At 48.3% G+C, this 18895-nt stretch overlaps 1 protein-coding gene across 1 annotated transcript in view; it reads right to left on the bottom strand.

Annotated features, from left to right (window-relative positions):
- Positions 1-1564: 1564 nt before the first annotated feature.
- LOC135525443 (ezrin-like) overlaps positions 1565-18895 on the bottom strand; it is a 52800-nt gene continuing 35469 nt past the window's right edge. The window contains exons 10-14 of the mRNA XM_064953073.1: positions 18450-18568; positions 12968-13170; positions 3854-3946; positions 2415-2663; positions 1565-1770 (exon numbers count right to left, since the gene is read on the bottom strand). Of these exons, the coding sequence (XP_064809145.1) occupies positions 1606-1770; positions 2415-2663; positions 3854-3946; positions 12968-13170; positions 18450-18568 (829 nt within the window). The 3' untranslated portion in view covers positions 1565-1605. The remainder of the gene's footprint in view (positions 1771-2414; positions 2664-3853; positions 3947-12967; positions 13171-18449; positions 18569-18895) is intronic.

Below are 18895 nucleotides of genomic sequence, written 5' to 3'. Positions count from 1 at the left end.
ATGTAGGGCACTATAAAGGGGATAGGGTGGGCCCTGGTGAATGTAGGGCACTATAAAGGGGACAGGGTGGGCCATGGTGAATGTAGGGCACTATAAAGGGGATAGGGTGGGCCATGGTGAATGTAGGGCACTATAAAGGGGATAAGGTGGGCGCTGGTGAATGTAGGGCAATATAAAGGGGATAGGGTGGGCCCTGGTGAATGTAGGGCACTATAAAGGGGATAGGGTGGGCCCTGGTGAATGTAGGGCACTATAAAGGGGATAGGGTGGGCCCTGGTGAATGTAGGGCACTATAAAGGGGACATGGATACATCTTATATCAAAGGAAGGAGTGACACTCAGCACCCTCTTCTGATCAATACAACCTACTGAGTCATTTCTTTACTTAAGTCATTGTGTAATCACATATGATTGGTAATCAATATATTTATAACGTGCATTCAACCATTCTTATTTTGGTATGTATAGATAGAGTCAGGGTCTGTGAAGACACTGATTACTGAAGAAGCTTTTTTAATATAGCAATGTACGGTCCATTTTAACCACATACACACACACCAATGCATGTTGACAGTATGGTGTATCAGTGAATCATTTGTAAATAATGATCATAGAAAACAACTTGCTCTCTTTGCCCTCCTAGCTATATCTATTGAAGAGACAAAACGACGTGTCATTAATAAAATGAGGAAGCATTCATTTTCTCTTTAAGAATTCTTATCAGTTTGGATTAAAAAAAAAAAAGTTACTACTTTGTTTCATGATCAGTTATTTTTTATTTAAAAAAAAAAGAAGGGCAACACTATCTCTGATCTAAAATGTTATATGTTATCGTTTTTATAATGTTTTAAACTTTATCTCTCAGTCAGTGTGATACTGTGACTTTCTCAATGAGATTACTGTTGGAGTTGGAGATATTTAGGTCCTTGCTTAACAGTGAGCGGTATTACTTCTACCAAAGCTTCCTATGGACTAACAAGTTACGTTTTCTTGTTTTAAAGTTTTCTCCAGGACCATTCTCTCTCCATCTCAGTCTCTCTCTCAGTCTCTATCTCCCTCTCCCTTTTCATCTCTGTCTCTCACTTACTCCATCTCTCTCTCCCTCCCTGTCTCTCCCCCATCTCTCTCTCTCTCTCTCTCTCTCTCTCTCTCTCTCTCACACTCCCCCCCTCTCTCTCTCACTCCCCCCTCTCTCTCTCCCCCTCACTCTCTCTCCCCCTCACTCTCTCTCCCTCACTCCCCCCCCTCTCTCTCTCACTCCTCTCTCCTCTCTCTCTCTCTCTCTCTCTCTCTCTCACACACTCCCCTCTCTCTCTCCTCTCACACACACTCTCTCCCCTCACTCCCCTCTCTCTCTCTCTCACTCTCTCCCCCCTCACACTCCACTCTCTCTCCCCTCACTCTCTCCCCCTCACTCTCCCCTCTCACACACTCCCTCTCTCTCTCTCTCACTCCCCCCTCTCTCTCTCCCCCTCACTCATTCCCCTCACCTCTCTCCCCATTAATCTCTCTCTCACACACAGGTTGTCCCTTCTCTCTCTCTCTCTCTCACACACCCCTCTCTCCCCCTCACACTCTCTCTCTCTCCCCCTCTCTCTCTGTGGTCTACAAGGATTCAAACTCGTCCACTCTCTGTTTGGTGTTACCCATACGGATTTGCCGCAGGGTCTTGTACTTGTCTCGGCCAGCGCGGACGTTCTCCGTGTGGAGCAGGTCGTTCTGGGTCTTCATGGTGTCGTCTCTGGTCTCGGCCAGGTCAGCGCTCAGGGACTGCAGACAGAAAGGGTAACCGCCCAGTAAAAAAAATCTCACTTTTAAAAAGTTCATATTCTCTAAATTCGTACACAAATAATGTTGCTGACTCGTTCTATATTTGTATTTTTTGTCCACAGCATAAATTGGAGAAAAACACATTAAACCCCCTCCACACACACACACACACACACACACACCTCAAACAGATAATTTTAATAATGCTTGACATTTCCTCATAGAACATGATGTCATCTCCCTGAGGAGGATGAGCTGGCCAATCAGCGGTCTACCTGCATGAATATTTTTAATGACCGGTATATGCCCACACCATACTGTTGTTGGGTTGTGCCCACACCATTCCAACATATAAAAAGCTGCTTTTTAGCATACTTTTTTTTTAAATGTAAGGAAAACTATTTCACTCGTATCGTAAGTAATTAGTTCATATTTCACAGAACTCTGGAAACACTGAGCAGTTACTTTAAAAGAATTGGCTGCATCCTAAGTAGAAGGCTATTTCCCATAGGGCCCTAGAGACCACAGCCCACAGCGCCCCAGAGACCACAGGGCCCCAGAGACCACAGCCTACCAGAGACCACAAGAGACCACAGCCCACAGCGCCCCAGAGACCACAGGGCCCCAGATGTACTGAGACTCACCATTAGTTGTGCCTGAATGCGTTTGTTCTTCTCGGCCTCGGTAACACGATCCTCCTCCTCCCGGTGGTCGTTGATGTCTTGCTGCTGCAGCTCAGCGCTGTACGTGCTGTTCTCCTCGCTTTCCTCCTGGTCACTGTGGCTGCTGTTGCTGCTGTCAGGTGAGGGAGGGGCTGGGATGGCAGCGGGGGCGGCCATTACCAGGTGAAGCTCCTCCTTAGTCTTCAGAAGATCCTCCTGTACCTCCCTAGCCTAGAGAGAGAGAGGGGGGGAGAGAGAGAGAGAGAGGGAGAGAGGGGGAGAGAGACAGAGAGAGAGAGGGGGGGAGAGAGGGGGGGAGAAGGGGGAGTGAGAGAGAGAGAGAGAGAGGAGAGGGGGGGAGAGAGGGGGAGTGAGAGAGGGGGAGAGAGACAGAGAGAGAGAGAGGGGGGGAGAGAGGGGGAGTGATTAGAGGGGAGAGAGACAGAGAGAGAGAGAGAGAGAGAGAGAGAGAGAGAGAGAGAGAGAGAGACAGAGAGAGAGAGAGAGAGAGAGAGAGAGAGAGAGAGAGACAGAGACAGAGACAGAGACAGAGAGAGAGAGAGAGAGAGAGAGAGAGAGAGAGAGAGAGAGAGAGAGAGAGAGAGAGGGGGAGAGAGAGAGAGAGAGAGAGAGAGAGAGAGAGAGAGAGGGGGAGAGAGGGGGAGGAGAGAGAGAAACAGAGAGAGAGAGGGGGGAGTGAGAGAGGGGGAGAGAGAGAGAGAGAGGAGAACAAACAGGGAGAGAGGGGGAGAGGGGGGGAGAGAGACAGAGAGAGAGAGAGAGAGAGAGAGGGGGAGAGAGAGAGAGAGAGAGAGAGAGAGGGAGAGAGAGAGAGAGAGAGAGAGAGAGGGGGAGTGTGTGTGAGAGAGAGAGAGACAGTCAAGTGTTTTAGTACTATATCTCTTGACACAATGATGAAAATAATCATGGCCTCTAAACCTTCAAGCTGCTTACTGGACCCTATTCCAACTAAACTACTGAAAGAGCTGCTTCCTGTGCTTGGCCCTCCTATGTTGAACATAATAAACGGCTCTCTATCCACCAGATGTGTACCAAACTCACTAAAAGTGGCAGTAATAAAGCCTCTCTTGAAAAAGACAAACCTTGACCCAGAAAATAAAAAACTATCGGCCTATATCGAATCTTCCAATCCTCTCAAAAATTTTGGAAAAGGTTGTTGCGCAGCAACTCACTGCCTTCAGTCTGGTCTTAGACCCCATCATAGCACTGAGACTGCACTTGTGAAGGTGGTAAATGTTCAAATATATCAATAATTCAATCAAGTTGATTCATAAAGCCTTTTTTTTTGCATTAACAGTGGCTGGCTAGGATCGCTATGGTTTAGCTTTCACGTTCAGTTGATCCCTCAGAGTTGAAATGTATGAGGACATGCTGATGGTGCCCAAGGGAAGGAGACTCACCCTGCTCTGCCATGTTTCAGCCTCTTCCTCCTGGAACCTCTTGGCCTCCTCCAGCAGGGCGATCTTAGCAGTGTACTCTGCCAGCTCTGCAGCCTAGTGAGAGAGAGAGAGAAAAGGTGTCAGATCTTAGCAGTGTACTCTGCCAGCTCTGCAGCCTAGTGAGAGTGAGAGAGAAAAGGTGTCAGATCTTAGCAGTGTACTCTGCCAGCTCTGCAGCCTAGTGAGAGAGAGAAAAGGTGTCAGATCTTAGCAGTGTACTCTGCCAGCTCTGCAGCCTAGTGAGAGAGAGAGAGTGTGAGTGAGTGAGTGAGTGAGTGAGTGAGAGAAAATGTGTCAGATCTTAACCTGTTACTCTAGTACTCTACCAGCTCTGCAGCCTAGTGAGAGAGAGAAAAGGTGTCAGATCTTAGCAGTGTACTCTGCCAGCTCTGCAGCCTAGTGAGATAGAGAGTGAGTGAGTGAGTGAGTGAGTGAGTGAGTGAGTGAGAGAAAAGGTGTCAGATCTTAGCAGTACTCTACCAGCTCTGCAGCCTAGTGAGAGAGAGAAAAGGTGTCAGATCTTAGCAGTACTCTGCCAGCTCTGCAGCCTAGTGAGAGAGAGAGAAAAGGTGTCAGATCTTAGCAGTGTACTCTGCCAGCTCTGCAGTCTAGTGAGAGAGAGAGAGAAAAGGTGTCAGATCTTAGCAGTGTACTCTGCCAGCTCTGCAGCCTAGTGAGAGTGAGTGAGTGAGTGAGTGAGTGAGAGAGATAGAAAAGGTGTCAGATCTTAGCAGTACTCTGCCAGCTCTGCAGCCTAGTGAGAGAGAGAGAAAAGGTGTCAGATCTTAGCAGTACTCTGTCAGCTCTGCAGCCTAGTGAGAGAGAGAGAGAATGTGAGTGTGTGAGTTAGTGAGTGAGTGAGTGAGTGAGTGAGTGAGTGAGTGAGAAAAGGTGTCAGATCTTAGCAGTACTCTACCAGCTCTGCAGCCTAGTGAGAGAGAGAGAAAAGGTGTCAGATCTTAGCAGTACTCTACCAGCTCTGCAGCCTAGTGAGAGAGAGAGAAAAGGTGTCAGATCTTAGCAGTACTCTGTCAGCTCTGCAGCCTAGTGAGAGAGAGAGAATGTGAGTGTGTGAGTTAGTGAGTGAGTGAGTGAGTGAGTGAGTGAGTGAGTGAGAAAAGGTGTCAGATCTTAGCAGTACTCTACCAGCTCTGCAGCCTAGTGAGAGAGAGAGAAAAGGTGTCAGATCTTAGCAGTGTACTCTGCCAGCTCTGCAGCCTAGAGAGACAGAGAGAGAAAAAAGGTGTCAGATCTTATCAGTGTATTGCGCCACCTTAACAACAATGACAAATGGTTTGATGAAGAATGCAAAAATCGAAGAAAAAAATGTAGAAACCTGTCCAACCAAAACAATAGAGACCCAGACAACCTTCGCCTTCACTATGGTGAATCACTAAAACAATACAGAAATACACTACAGACAACCTGAACCTTCACTATGGTGAATCACTAAAACAATACAGAAATACACCTCAGACAACCTGAACCTTCACTATGGTGAATCACTAAAACAATACAGAAATACACTACAGACAACCTGAACCTTCACTATGGTGAATCACTCAAACAATACAGAAATACACTACGGAAAAAGAAGGAACAGCACGTCAGAAATCAGCTCAATGTAATTGAAGAATCCATAGAATCTAACCACTTCTGGGAAAATTGGAAAACACTAAATGAACAACACCATAAAGTGTTATCTATCCAAAATGGAGATGTATGGATAAACCACTTCTCCAGTCGTTTTGGCTCTTTAACAAAGAACAAACAGCAAAAACATATGCATGATCAAATACAACTCTTAGAATCAACCATTAAGTACTACCAGAACCCACTGGATTCTCCAATTACCTTGAATGAACTACAGGACAAAATACAAACCCTCCAACCCAAAAAGGCCTGTGGTGTTGATGGTATCCTCCTCAATGAAATGATCAAATATACGGAAAACAAATTTCAATTGGCTACATGAACTCTTCAACATACTAACTATACTTAAAACTCTTTAACATCATCCTCAGCTGGCATCTTCCCCAATATCTGGAACCAAGGACTGATCACCCCAATCCACAAAAGTGGAGACAAATTTGACCCCAATAACTACCGTCAACAGCAACCTTGGGAAAAACCTCTGCATCATTATTAACAGCAGACTTGTACATTTCCTCAGTGAAAACAATGTACTTGTTATGAACTTGAGTGAAGACCCAAACGCGGTTTTAACAGAAAACAGAGTTCTTTAATAAAAACAGGAATGGCATAAATCCTCTTCCAACGTAGTCAATGGAACAAAAGAACGTAGTATAATGCAGGATGCACCTGCCATGCAGACTCCGACAGGACAGGACAAGGTGGAAGCAAACGAGACGACAGCTTGCTTCTGGCATCAAAAAACACAAACAAGAATCAGACACTGAAAGTAGCAGGAACAGAGAAAGAAATAGAGACCTAATCAGAGGGGGAAGAGAGAACAGGTGGGGAAAGAGAGAATGAGCTAGTTAGGGGAAATGTAGAACAGCTGAGGGATGAGAGACAGAGAAGGTAACCTAAAAAGACCAGCAGAGAGAGAGAATGAAGAGAAAGGACAGGAACAGACATAACAAGACATGACAGTACCCCCCACTCACCGAGCGCCTCCTGGCGCACTCGAGGAGGAAACCTGGCGGCAACGGAGGAAATCATCGATCAGCGAACGGTCCAGCACGTCCCGAGAGGGAACCCAACTCCTCTCCTCAGGACCGTACCCCTCCCAATCCACTAGGTACTGATGACCACTGGTGAATGAGGGCGCATGTCCAAAATCTTACGAACCCTGTAGATGGGTGCGCCCTCGACAAGGATGGGGGGAGGGACGAGAATGGGGCACGAAGAACGGGCTTAACACAGGAGACATGGAAGACCGGGTGAACGCGACGAAGATAGCGCTGGAGAAGAAGTCGCACTATAAAGGGACAGGATTAATGACCTGGGAAATACGGAACGGACCAATGAACTCGGGGGCCAACTTGCGAGAAGCTGTCTTAAGGGGAAGGTTCTGAGTGGAGAGCCATACTCTCTGACCGCAACAATATCTAGGACTCTTGGTCCTACGCTTATTAGCGGCCCTCACAGTCTGCGCCCTATTACGGGGAAAGGTGCCGACCTGACCCCTTCCAGGTGCGCTTGCAACGCTGGACAAAAGCCTGAGCGGAGGGGACGAGGACTCGGCGAGCTGAGATGAGAACAGCGGAGGCTGGTACCCGAGGCTACACTGAAAAGGGGATAGACCGGTAGCAGACGAGGGAAGCGAGTTGTGGGCGATCTGCCCAGGGGAGCTGTTCTGACCAAGACGCAGGGTTACGAAAAGAAAGACTGCGTAAAAATGCGACCAACAGTCTGATTGGCCCGCTCGGTTGACCGTTAGACTGGGGATGAAAGCCGGACGAGAGACTGACGGAAGCCCCAATCAAACGGCAAAACTCCCTCCAAAATTGAGACGTGAACTGCGGGCCTCTGTCGGAAACGACGTCAGACGGAAGGCCATGAATTCGGAAAACATTCTCGATAATGATCTGAGCCGTCTCCTTAGCAGAAGGGAGCTTATCGAGAGGAATGAAATGAGCCGCCTTAGAGAATCTATCGACAACCGTAAGAATAACTGTCTTCCCCGCTGATGAAGGCAGTCCGGTGATAAAATCTAAAGCGATGTGAGACCACGGTCGAGAGGGAATGGGAAGCGGTCTGAGACGGCCGGCAGGAGGAGAGTTCCCAGATTTAGTCTGCGCGCAGACCGAACAAGCGGCGACAAATCGACGCGCCACGTTCCCGAGTGGGCCACCAGAAACGCTGGCGAATGGAAGCGAGCGTACTCCCGAACGCCGGGGTGGCCGGCTAACTTGGCAGAGTGGACCCACTGAAGAACGGCCGGACGAGTAGGGAACGGGAACGAACAGAAGGTTCCTAGGACAAGCTCGCGGCGACGGAGTGTGAGCGAGTGCTTGCTTTACCTGCCTCTCAATTCCCCAGACAGTCAACCCGACAACACGCCCCTCAGGGAGAATCCCATCGGGGTCGGTGGAGACCTCAGAAGAACTGAAGAGACGAGATAAAGCATCAGGTTTGGTGTTTTTTGAGCCCGGACGATAAGAAATAACAAACTCGAAACGAGCGAAAAACAGAGCCCAACGAGCCTGACGCGCATTAAGTCGTTTGGCTGAACGGATGTACTCAAGGTTCCTATGGTCAGTCCAAACGACAAAAGGAACGGTCGCCCTCCAACCACTGTCGCCATTCGCCTAGGGCTAAGCGGATGGCGAGCAGTTCGCGATTACCAACATCATAGTTACGTTCTGACGGCGATAAGCGATGAGAGAGAAACGCGCAAGGATGGACCTTGCCGTCAGAGAGAGAGCGCTGAGAAAGAATGGCTCCCACGCCCACCTCTGACACGTCAACCTCAACAACAAACTGTCTAGAGATGTCAGGTGTAACAAGAATAGGTGCGGATGTAAAACGATTCTTAAGAAGATCAAAAGCTCCCTGGGCGGAAACGGACCACTTAAAGCACGTCTTAACAGAAGTAAGGGCTGTGAGAGGAGCTGCCACCTGACCGAAATTACGGATGAAACGACGGTAGAAATTAGCGAAGCCCAGAAAGCGCTGCAGCTCGACGCGTGACTTAGGAACGGGCCAATCAATGACAGCCTGGACCTTAGCGGGATCCATCTTAATGCCCTCAGCGGAAATAACGGAACCGAGAAAAGGGACAGAGGCGGCATGAAAAGTGCACTTCTCAGCCTTCACATAAAGACAGTTCTCCAAAAGGCGCTGGAGGACGATCGCACGTGCTGAACATGAATCGAGAGAGATGGTGAAAAAATCAGGATATCATCCATGTAAACGAAAACAAAAATGTTCAGCATGTCTTCAGGACGTCGTTAACTAGTGCCTGAAAGACAGCTGGAGCGTTAACGAGGCCGAAAGGAAGAACCCGGTATTCAAAGTGCCCTAACGGAGTGTTAAACGCCGTCTTCCACTCGTCCCCTCCCTGATGCGCACGAGATGGTAGGCGTTACGAAGGTCCAATTTGGTGAAAAACCTGGCTCCCTGCAGGATCTCGAAGGCTGAAGACATAAGAGGAAGCGGATAACGATTCTTAACTGTTATGTCATTCAGCCCTCGATAATCCACGCATGGGCGCAGGGACCCGTCCTTCTTCTGAACAAAAAGAACCCCGCGCCGGCGGGGGAGGAGGAGGAGACTATGGTACCGGCGTCGAGCGAAACCGACAAATAATCCTCGAGAGCCTTACGTTCGGGAGCCGACAGAGAGTATAATCTACCCCCGGGGGAGTAGTTCCCGGAAGGAGATCAATACTACAGTCATACGACCGGTGTGGAGGGAGAGAAGTGGCCTTGGAACGACTGAACACCGTGCGCAGATCGTGATACTCCTCCGGCACCCCTGTCAAATCGCCAGGCTCCTCCTGTGAAGAAGAGACAGAGGAAACAGGAGGGATAGCAGACATTAAACAGGTTACATGACAAGAAACATTCCAGGATAGGATAGTATTACTAGACCAATTAATAGAAGGGTTATGGCGCACTAGCCAGGGATGACCCAAAACAACAGGTGTAAAAGGTGAACGAAAAATTAAAAAAGAAATGGTTTCGCTATGATTACCAGAGACAGTGAGGGTTAAAGGCAGCGTCTCACGCTGAATCTTGGGGAGAGAACTACCATCTAAAGCGAACAAGGCCCTGGGCTCCCTAACTGTCTGAGAGGAATGTCATGTTCCGAGCCCAGGTCTCGTCCATAAAACAGCCCTCCGCCCCAGAGTCTATCAAGGCACTGCAGGAAGCAGATGAACCGGGCCAGCGGAGATGGACCGGAAAGGTAGTGCGTGATCCAGAAGGAGAGGCCTGAGTAGTTGCGCTCACCAGTAGCCCTCCTCTTACTGATGAGCTCTGGCTTTTACTGGACATGAGGTGACAAAATGACCAGCGGAGCCGCAGTAGAGACAGAGGCGATTGGTGATTCTCCGTTCCCTCTCCTTGGCCGAGATGCGAATACCCCCCAGCTGCATAGGCTCAGCATCCGAGCCGGCGGGGGAGGGTGGCAGTGATGCGGCAGGTGGCAGTGATGTGGAGAGGGGAGCAACGGAGAACGTGAGCTCCTTTCCACGAGCTCGGCGACGAAGATCAAACCGTCGCTCTATGCGAATAGCGAGAGCTATTAAGGAGTCCAGACTGGAAGGAACCTCCCGGGAGAGGATCTCATCCTTAACCTCGACGTGGAGACCCTCCAGAAAACGAGCGAGCAAAGCCGGCCTGCTCCAGTCACTAGAGGCAGCGAGAGTGCGAAACTCAATAGAATAATCCGTTATGGATCTATTCCCCTGACATAGGGAAGACAGGGCCCTGGAAGCCTCCTCGCCAAAAACAGAACGGTCAAAAACCCGTATCATCTCCTCCTTAAAGTCCTGATACTGGTTAATACACTCAGCCCTCGCCTCCCAGACTGCCGTGCCCCACTCACGCGCCCGTCCGGTAAGGAGAGAAATGACGTAGGCGATGCGGGCTGCGCTCCTGGAGTAAGTGTTGGGCTGGAGAGAGAACACCACATCACACTGAATGAGGAATGAGCGGCACTCAGTGGGCTCCCCAGAGTAACACGGCGGGTTGTTGATCCTGGGCCCGGAGACTCGGAAACCCTGGAAGTGGGCGGTGGATCGAGGTGGAGTTGGTGAACCCGTCTTGTGAGGTCGGAGACTTGGACGGCCAGGGTCTCAACGGCATGTTGAGCAGCAGACAATTCCTCCTCGTGTCTGCCTAGCATCGCTCCCTGGATCTCGACGGCGGAGTGAAAAGGGTCCGGAGCCGCTGGGTCCATTCTTGGTCTGATTCTTCTGTTATGAACTTGAGTGAAGACCCAAACGCGGTTTTAACAGAAAACAGAGTTCTTTAATAAAAACAGGAATGGCATAAATCCTCTTCCAACGTAGTCAATGGAACAAAAGAACGTAGTATAATGCAGGATGCACCTGCCATGCAGACTCCGACAGGACAGGACAAGGTGGAAGCAAACGAGACGACAGCTTGCTTCTGGCATCAAAAAACACAAACAAGAATCAGACACTGAAAGTAGCAGGAACAGAGAAAGAAATAGAGACCTAATCAGAGGGGGAAGAGAGAACAGGTGGGGAAAGAGAGAATGAGCTAGTTAGGGGAAATGTAGAACAGCTGAGGGATGAGAGACAGAGAAGGTAACCTAAAAAGACCAGCAGAGAGAGAGAATGAAGAGAAAGGACAGGAACAGACATAACAAGACATGACAGTACTGAGCAAATGTCAAATTGGCTTTTTGCCAAATTACCGTACAACAGACCACATATTCACCCTGCAAACCCCAACTGACAAACAAACAAACAAAAACAAAGGCATAGTCTTCTCATTCTTTGTTGATTTCAAAAAACCTCAAAAAACTCAATTTGGCATGAGGGTCTGCTATAACAAATTGATGGAAAGTGGTGTTGGGGGTAAAAACACGCGTCATTATAAAATCCATTCTGCCCGCTCTGCAGCCTAGAGAGTCGAAGAAGAAGAGGAGGAAGACTGAGAACAGGTGGATCGGGGCACGGTGATGTCATTGATGTTCGCGTATTCTCAAGGAACCGGGAATCAAGTACTTTGGGAATCGACTCCCAGCCCTAATTTTACATAAAGACCAGAACATCAAGCATTTATACAGAAGTCCTCTAGACTCACCCCAGTGTCCTCACCAGCTGTTTCTGACTCACCCCAGTGTCCTCACCAGCTGTTCCTGACTCATCCCAGTGTCCTCACCAGCTGTTCCTGATTCATCCCAGTGTTCTCACCAGCTGTTTCTGACTCATCCCAGTGTCCTCACCAGCTGTTCCTGACTCATCCCAGTGTCCTCACCAGCTGTTTCTGACTCATCCCAGTGTTCTCACCAGCTGTTCCCAACTCATCCCAGTGTCCTCACCAGCTGTTCCTGACTCATCTCAGTGTCCTCACCAGCTGTTCCTGACTCATCCCAGTGTCCTCACCAGCTGTTCCTGACTCATCCCAGTGTCCTCACCAGCTGTTCCCAACTCATCCCAGTGTCCTCACCAGCTGTTCCTGACTCATCCCAGTGTCCTCACCAGCTGTTCCTGACTCATCCCAGTGTCCTCACCAGCTGTTCCTGACTCATCCCAGTGTCCTCACCAGCTGTTCCTGACTCATCCCAGTGTCCTCACCAGCTGTTCCTGACTCATCCCAGTGTCCTCACCAGCTGTTCCTGACTCATCCCAGTGTCCTCACCAGCTGTTCCTGACTCATCCCAGTGTCCTCACCAGCTGTTCCTGACATCTCAGTGTCCTCACTGTTCCTGACTCATCCCAGTGTCCTCACCAGCTGTTCCTGACTCATCCCAGTGTCCTCACCAGCTGTTCCTGACTCATCCCAGTGTCCTCACCAGCTGTTCCTGACTCATCCCAGTGTCCTCATCCCAGTGTCCTCCTGACTGTTCATCCCAGTGTCCTCACCAGCTGTTCCTGACTCATCCCAGTGTCCTCACCAGCTGTTCCTGACTCATCCCAGTGTCCTCACCAGCTGTTCCTGACTCATCCCAGTGTCCTCACCAGCTGTTCCTGACTCATCCCAGTGTCCTCACCAGCTGTTCCTGACTCATCCCAGTGTCCTCACCAGCTGTTCCTGACTCATCCCAGTGTCCTCACCAGCTGTTCCTGACTCATCCCAGTGTCCTCACCAGCTGTTCCTGACTCATCCCAGTGTCCTCATCCCACTCATCCCAGTGTCCTCACCAGCTGTCCTCACCAGCTGTTCCTGACTCATCCCAGTGTCCTCACCAGCTGTTCCTGACTCATCCCAGTGTCCTCACCAGCTGTTCCTGACTCATCCCAGTGTCCTCAGCTGTTTCTGACTCATCCCAGTGTCCTCACCAGCTGTTCCTGACTCATCCCAGTGTCCTCACCAGCTGTTTCTGACTCATCCCAGTGTCCTCACCAGCTGTTCCTGACTCATCCCAGTGTCCTCACCAGCTGTTTCTGACTCATCCCAGTGTACTCACCAGCTGTTCCTGACTCTCTAGCTGAATCACGGCCTGCCTGGCCAGCTCGTCTTTGGCCAGGAGAGCAGCCTGTCTCTCAGCCTCCAGCCTGGCTGCATCCTGCTCCACCCTCCTCCTCTCCTCTTCCAGACGGATAGCTCTCTCCAGCTGCTCCTGCAGTTCTGTTACAGACAGACAGACATTATATTCAAATACATATATATATATATACACATATATACACTGCTCAAAAAAAATAAAGGGAACACTTAAACAACACAATGTAACTCCAAGTCAATCACACTTCTGTGAAATCAAACTGTCCACTTAGGAAGCAACACTGATTGACAATACATTTCACCTGCTGTTGTGCAAATGGAATAGACAACAGGTGGAAATTATAGGCAATTAGCAAGACACCCCCAATAAAGGAGTGGTTCTGCAGGTGGGGACCACAGACCACTTCTCAGTTCCTATGCTTCCTGGCTGATGTTTTGGTCACTTTTGAATGCTGGCGGTGCTTTCACTCTAGTGGTGGCATGAGAGGGAGTCTACAACCCACACAAGTGGCTCAGGTAGTGCAGCTCATCCAGGATGGCACATCAATGCGAGCTGTGGCAAGAAGGTTTGCTGTGTCTGTCAGCGTAGTGTCCAGAGCTTGGAGGCGCTACCAGGAGACAGGCCAGTACATAAGGAGATGTGGAGGAGGCCGTAGGAGGGCAACAACCCAGCAGCAGGACCGCTACCTCTGTCTTTGTGCAAGGAGGAGCAGGAGGAGCACTGCCAGAGCCCTGCAAAATGACCTCCAGCAGGCCACAAATGTGCATGTGTCTGCTCAAACGGTCAGAAACAGACTCCATGAGGGTGGTATGAGGGCCCGACGTCCACAGGTGGGGGTTGTGCTTACAGCCCAACACCGTGCAGGACGTTTGGCATTTGCCAGAGAACACCAAGATTGGCAAATTCGCCACTGGTGCCCTGTGCTCTTCACAGATGAAAGCAGATTCACACTGAGCACATGTGACAGACGTGACAGTCTGGAGACGCCGTGGAGAACGTTCTACTGCCTGCAACATCCTCCAGCATGACCGGTTTGGCGGTGGGTCAGTCATGGTGTGGAGTGGCATTTCTTTGGGGGGGCGCACAGCCCTCCATGTGCTCCCCAGAGGTAGCCTGACTGCCATTAGGTACCGAGATGAGATCCTCAGACCCCTTGTGAGACCATATGCTGGTGCGGTTGGCCCTGGGTTCCTCCTAATGCAAGACAATGCTAGACTGTGGCTGGAGTGTGTCAGCAGTTCCTACAAGAGGAAGGCATTGATGCTATGGACTGGCCCGCCGTTCTCCAGACCTGAATCCAATTGAGCACATCTGGGACATCATGTCTCACTCCATCCACCAGCGCCACGTTGCACCACAGACTGTCCAGGAGTTGGCGGATGCTTTAGTCCAGGTCTGGGAGGAGATCCCTCAGGAGACCATCCGCAACCTCATCAGGAGCATGCCCAGGCGCTGTAGGGAGGTCATGGCGCTTGCAACGCAGGCACGTGGAGGCCACACACAAAAGCTACTGAGCCTCATTTTGACTTGTTTTAAGGACATTACATCAAAGTTGGATCAGCCTGTAGTGTGGTTTTCCACTTTAATTTTGAGTGTGACTCCAAATCCAGACCTCCATGGGTTGATAAATTTGATTTCCATTGATAATTTGTGTGTGATTTTGTTGTCAGCACATTCAACTATGTAAAGAAAAAAGTATTTAATAAGAATATTTCATTCATTCAGATCTAGGATGTGTTATTTTAGTGTTCCCTTTATTTTTTTGAGCAGTGTATATTCATATATAATGAATAATATATATATCTATATATATATATATTAGTTGAAGTCGGAGGTTTACACTTAGGTTGGAGTCATTAAAACTTGTTTTTCAACAACCACAAATTTATATATATGTATATTCATATATACTGAACAAAAATATAAACGCAACATGCAACAATTTCAGAGATTTTACTGAGTTACAGTTATAAAGAAATCAGTTCATTTAAATAAATCAATTAGACCCTAAACTATTTATTTGACATGACTGGGAACACAGACACATCTCCTTCACATAGAGTTGATCAGGCTGTTGATTGTGGCCTGTGGAATGTTGTCCCATTCCTCTTCATTGGCTTGCGAAGTTGCTGAATATTGGCGGGACCTGGAACACGCTGTCGTACACGTCAATCCAGAGCATCCCAAACATGCTCATTGGGTGACCTGTCTGGTGTGTTTGTAGGCCAGGGAAGAACTGGGACATTTTCAGCTTCCAGGAATTGTGTCCAGATCCTTGTGACATGAGGCTGTGTATTATCATGCTGAGACATGAGGTGATGGTGGTGGATGAATGGCACGACAATGGGTCTCAGGATCTCATCATGGTATCTCTGTGCATTCAAATTGCCATCGATAAAATGCAATTGTGTTTGTTGTCCGTAGTTTATGCCTGCCCATACCATAACCCCACCGCCACCACGGGGCACTCTGTTCACAACGTTGACATCAGTGAACTGCTCGCCCAAATAAAGCCATACACAGGCCGGGTTGGACGTACTGCCAAATTCTCTAAAAAATATGTTGGGAGGCGGCTTATGTTAGAAAAATGTATGATGCCATACATGACGCCATACTCATGGTCTGCCGTTGTGGTGTGGTTACACATGGACTGTGGATGTGGATGTCCTGGGCTGGTGTGGTTACACATGGACTGCGGTTGTGAGGCATAATTCTCTAAAACGACATTGGAGGCGGCTTAATTAAGGTATAGAAATTAACATAATTTTTTGGGGCAACAGCTCTGGTGGACATTCCTGCAGTCAGCATGTCAATTGCACTTCAAAACTTGAGACATCTGTGGCATTGTGTTGTGTGACAAAACTGCATATTTTAGAATGGCCTTTTATTGTACCCAGCACAAGGTGCACCTGTGGATCATGCTATTAAATCAGCTTTTTTGATATGCCACATCTGTCAGGTGGATGGATTATCTTGGCAAAGGAGAAATACTCACTAACAGGGATGTAAACAAATGTAAATAACATTGGAGAGAAATAAGATTTGTTGTGAACATTTTGGAACATTTCAGGGATCTTTTATTTCAGCTCATGAAATGCGGGACCAACACATTACATGTTGCGTTTCTATTTATGTTCATTGTACAGTTGAAGTCGGAAGTTTTGGTAGGAGTCATTAAAACTCGTTTTTCAACCACTTCACAAATTTCTTGTTAACAAACTATAGTTTTGGCAAGCAGGTTAGGACATCTACTTTGTGCATGACACAAGGAATGTTTCTAACAACTTACAGACAGATTATTTCACTTATAATTCACTGTATCACAATTCCAGTGATTCCGAAGTTTACATACACTAAGTTGACTGTGCCTTTAAACAGCTTGGAAAATTCCAGAAAATGATGTCATGGCTTTAGAAGCTTCTGATAGGCTAATTGACATCATATGAGTCAATTGGAGGTTTACCTGTGGATGTATTTCAAGGCCAACCTTCAAACTCAGTGCCTCTTTGCTTGACATCATGTGAAAATCAAAAGAAATCAAAAAATTGTAGACCTCCACAAGTCTGGTTCATCCTTGGGAGCAATTTCCAAATGCCTGAAGGTACCACGTTCATCTGTACAAACAATAGTACGCTAGTATAAACACCATGGGACCACGCAGCCGTCATACCGCTCAGGAAGGAGACACGTTCTGTCTCCTAGAGAATAACGTACTTTGGTGTGAAAAGAGCAAATCAATCCCAGAACAACAGCAAAGGACCTTGTGAAGATGCTGGAGGAAACAGGTACAAAAGTATCTATATCTATATTATGAATGATTGGACTCTGAAGGGTACAGGAGGGTGAAGGTGGGGTAGAGGAGGGTGAAGGTGGGGTAGAGGAGGGTGAAGGTGGGGTAGAGGAGAGTGAAGGTGGGGTACAGGAGGGTGAAGGTGGGGTACAGGAGGGTGAAGGTGGGGTAGAGGAGGGTGAAGGTGGGGTAGAGGAGGGTGAAGGTGGGGTAGAGGAGGGTGAAGGTGGGGTAGAGGAGGGTGAAGGTGGGGTAGAGGAGGGTGAAGGTGGGGTAGAGGAGGGTGAAGGTGGGGTACAAGAAGGTGAAGGTGGGGTACAGGAGGGTGAAGGTGGGGTACAGGAGGGTGAAGGTGGGGTACAGGAGGGTGAAGGTGGGGTACAGGAGGGTGAAGGTGGGGTACAGGAGGGTGAAGGTGGGGTAGAGGAGAGTAAAAGTGGGGTAGAGGTGGTCTTGTATGGCTCAGTTGGTAAAAGAGTGACACGAGCAACACCAAGGTTGTAGGTTCAAGTCCCACTGAGATTATATAGTGAATAATCTGTTTGTGTTCACTTTACCCAGGGGAAGTGTAGGGGATTAAGGCAAGCTGTGCTGCTAGTTAAAAGGTTATCTCGATTATTCCTCTGTAATCAAAGATCTGACTAGTTGATAGACGAGTTTCAACTTCACTCAGCCTGATAAAGAGCAAGGCTGTTGTCTCTAATTTATCCCAAAGTGTTCTCTTCCCCTGTGATTTGATATTTGGAAGAAGAAGAAGAAGAAATATGGCGGAAACTCCCACCGGTCTATGCCTCCACCAATCCAATGATTTTATATGATTGGGAAGTAGTGAACGAGTGTACACTTCAGGAGAAAGGAGATACTACTGGCACGCAACCCAAGTCTGAAGGGAAGCAAGTCAACATTTAATGGCAGTATCTCTACAGACAATAAAGTCTATGAATGATTAGATTATGAAGGAAGGGAGTCTCTGGCACACCCTGCCTTCCTATGAATGATTAGATTATAAAGGAAGGGAGTCTCTGGCACACCCTGCCTTCCTATGAATGATTAGATTATGAAGGAAGTGAGTCTGGCACACCCTGCCTTCCTATGAATGATTAGATTATGAAGGAAGGGAGTGAACCCTGCCTTCCTATGAATGATTAGATTATGAAGGAAGTGAGTCTGGCACACCCTGCCTTCCTATGAATGATTAGATTATGAAGGAAGGGAGTCTGGCACACCCTGCCTTCCTATGAATGATTAGATTATGAAGGAAGGAATGATTAGAGAAGGAAGGGAGTCTGGCACACCCTGCCTTCCTATGAATGATTAGATTATGAAGGAAGTGAGTCTGGCACACCCTGCCTTCCTATGAATGATTAGATTATGAAGGAAGTGAGTCTGGCACACCCTGCCTTCCTATGAATGATTAGATTATGAAGGATGGAAGTCTGTCTGGAAATCTGTGGAATGATTAGATTATGAAGGAGTCTCTGTGCCTTCCTAGAATGATTAGATTATCTGGCACCCTACCTTCCTACCCTGCCTTCCTATGAAGTGAGTCCCATAATTAGATTATGAAGGAAGTGAGTCATGTCCTTACCTCTCTGCCTTCCCTTGAATGATTAGTTATGAAGGAAGTGAGTCTCCTCAAACTGGTACAGCCTCCTAGCATCAAGTCCTGCTTCTCTCTCTCCATCTGATCCTTCTCTTTCTCCATGGCCTCCCTGTTTCTTCTGATTAGATTATGAAGGAAGTGAGTCTGGCACTCATTCTCCAGCTGGGCCCTGAAAACAGGAATGATTAGGTGATTGTGACTTTTATGATATTTCCTATGAATGAAGAATCTTCGCCTGGATTTGATATACTGAGACACGGAAGCCACACAGTACAGAGGGTGAAGGAAGAGAGTGAACCCTGGAATGATTAGATTATGAAGGAAGGAGGGTGAAGGTGGGGTACAGGATTAGATTATGAAGTGAAGGTGGGGTACAGGAGAATGGTGAAGGTGGGGTACAGGAATGATTAGGAAGGAAGTGAGTGACACCCTGGAATGGGGGAAGGGACAGGAGGGTGAAGGTAGAGGGTAAAGGTGGGGTCTGGCACAGGAGGGT

The sequence above is a fragment of the Oncorhynchus masou genome, chromosome 32, assembly GCF_036934945.1.
Source record: "Oncorhynchus masou masou isolate Uvic2021 chromosome 32, UVic_Omas_1.1, whole genome shotgun sequence".
Classification (NCBI taxonomy): domain Eukaryota; kingdom Metazoa; phylum Chordata; class Actinopteri; order Salmoniformes; family Salmonidae; genus Oncorhynchus; species Oncorhynchus masou.
This window is presented reverse-complemented; position numbering and strand designations above follow the sequence as displayed.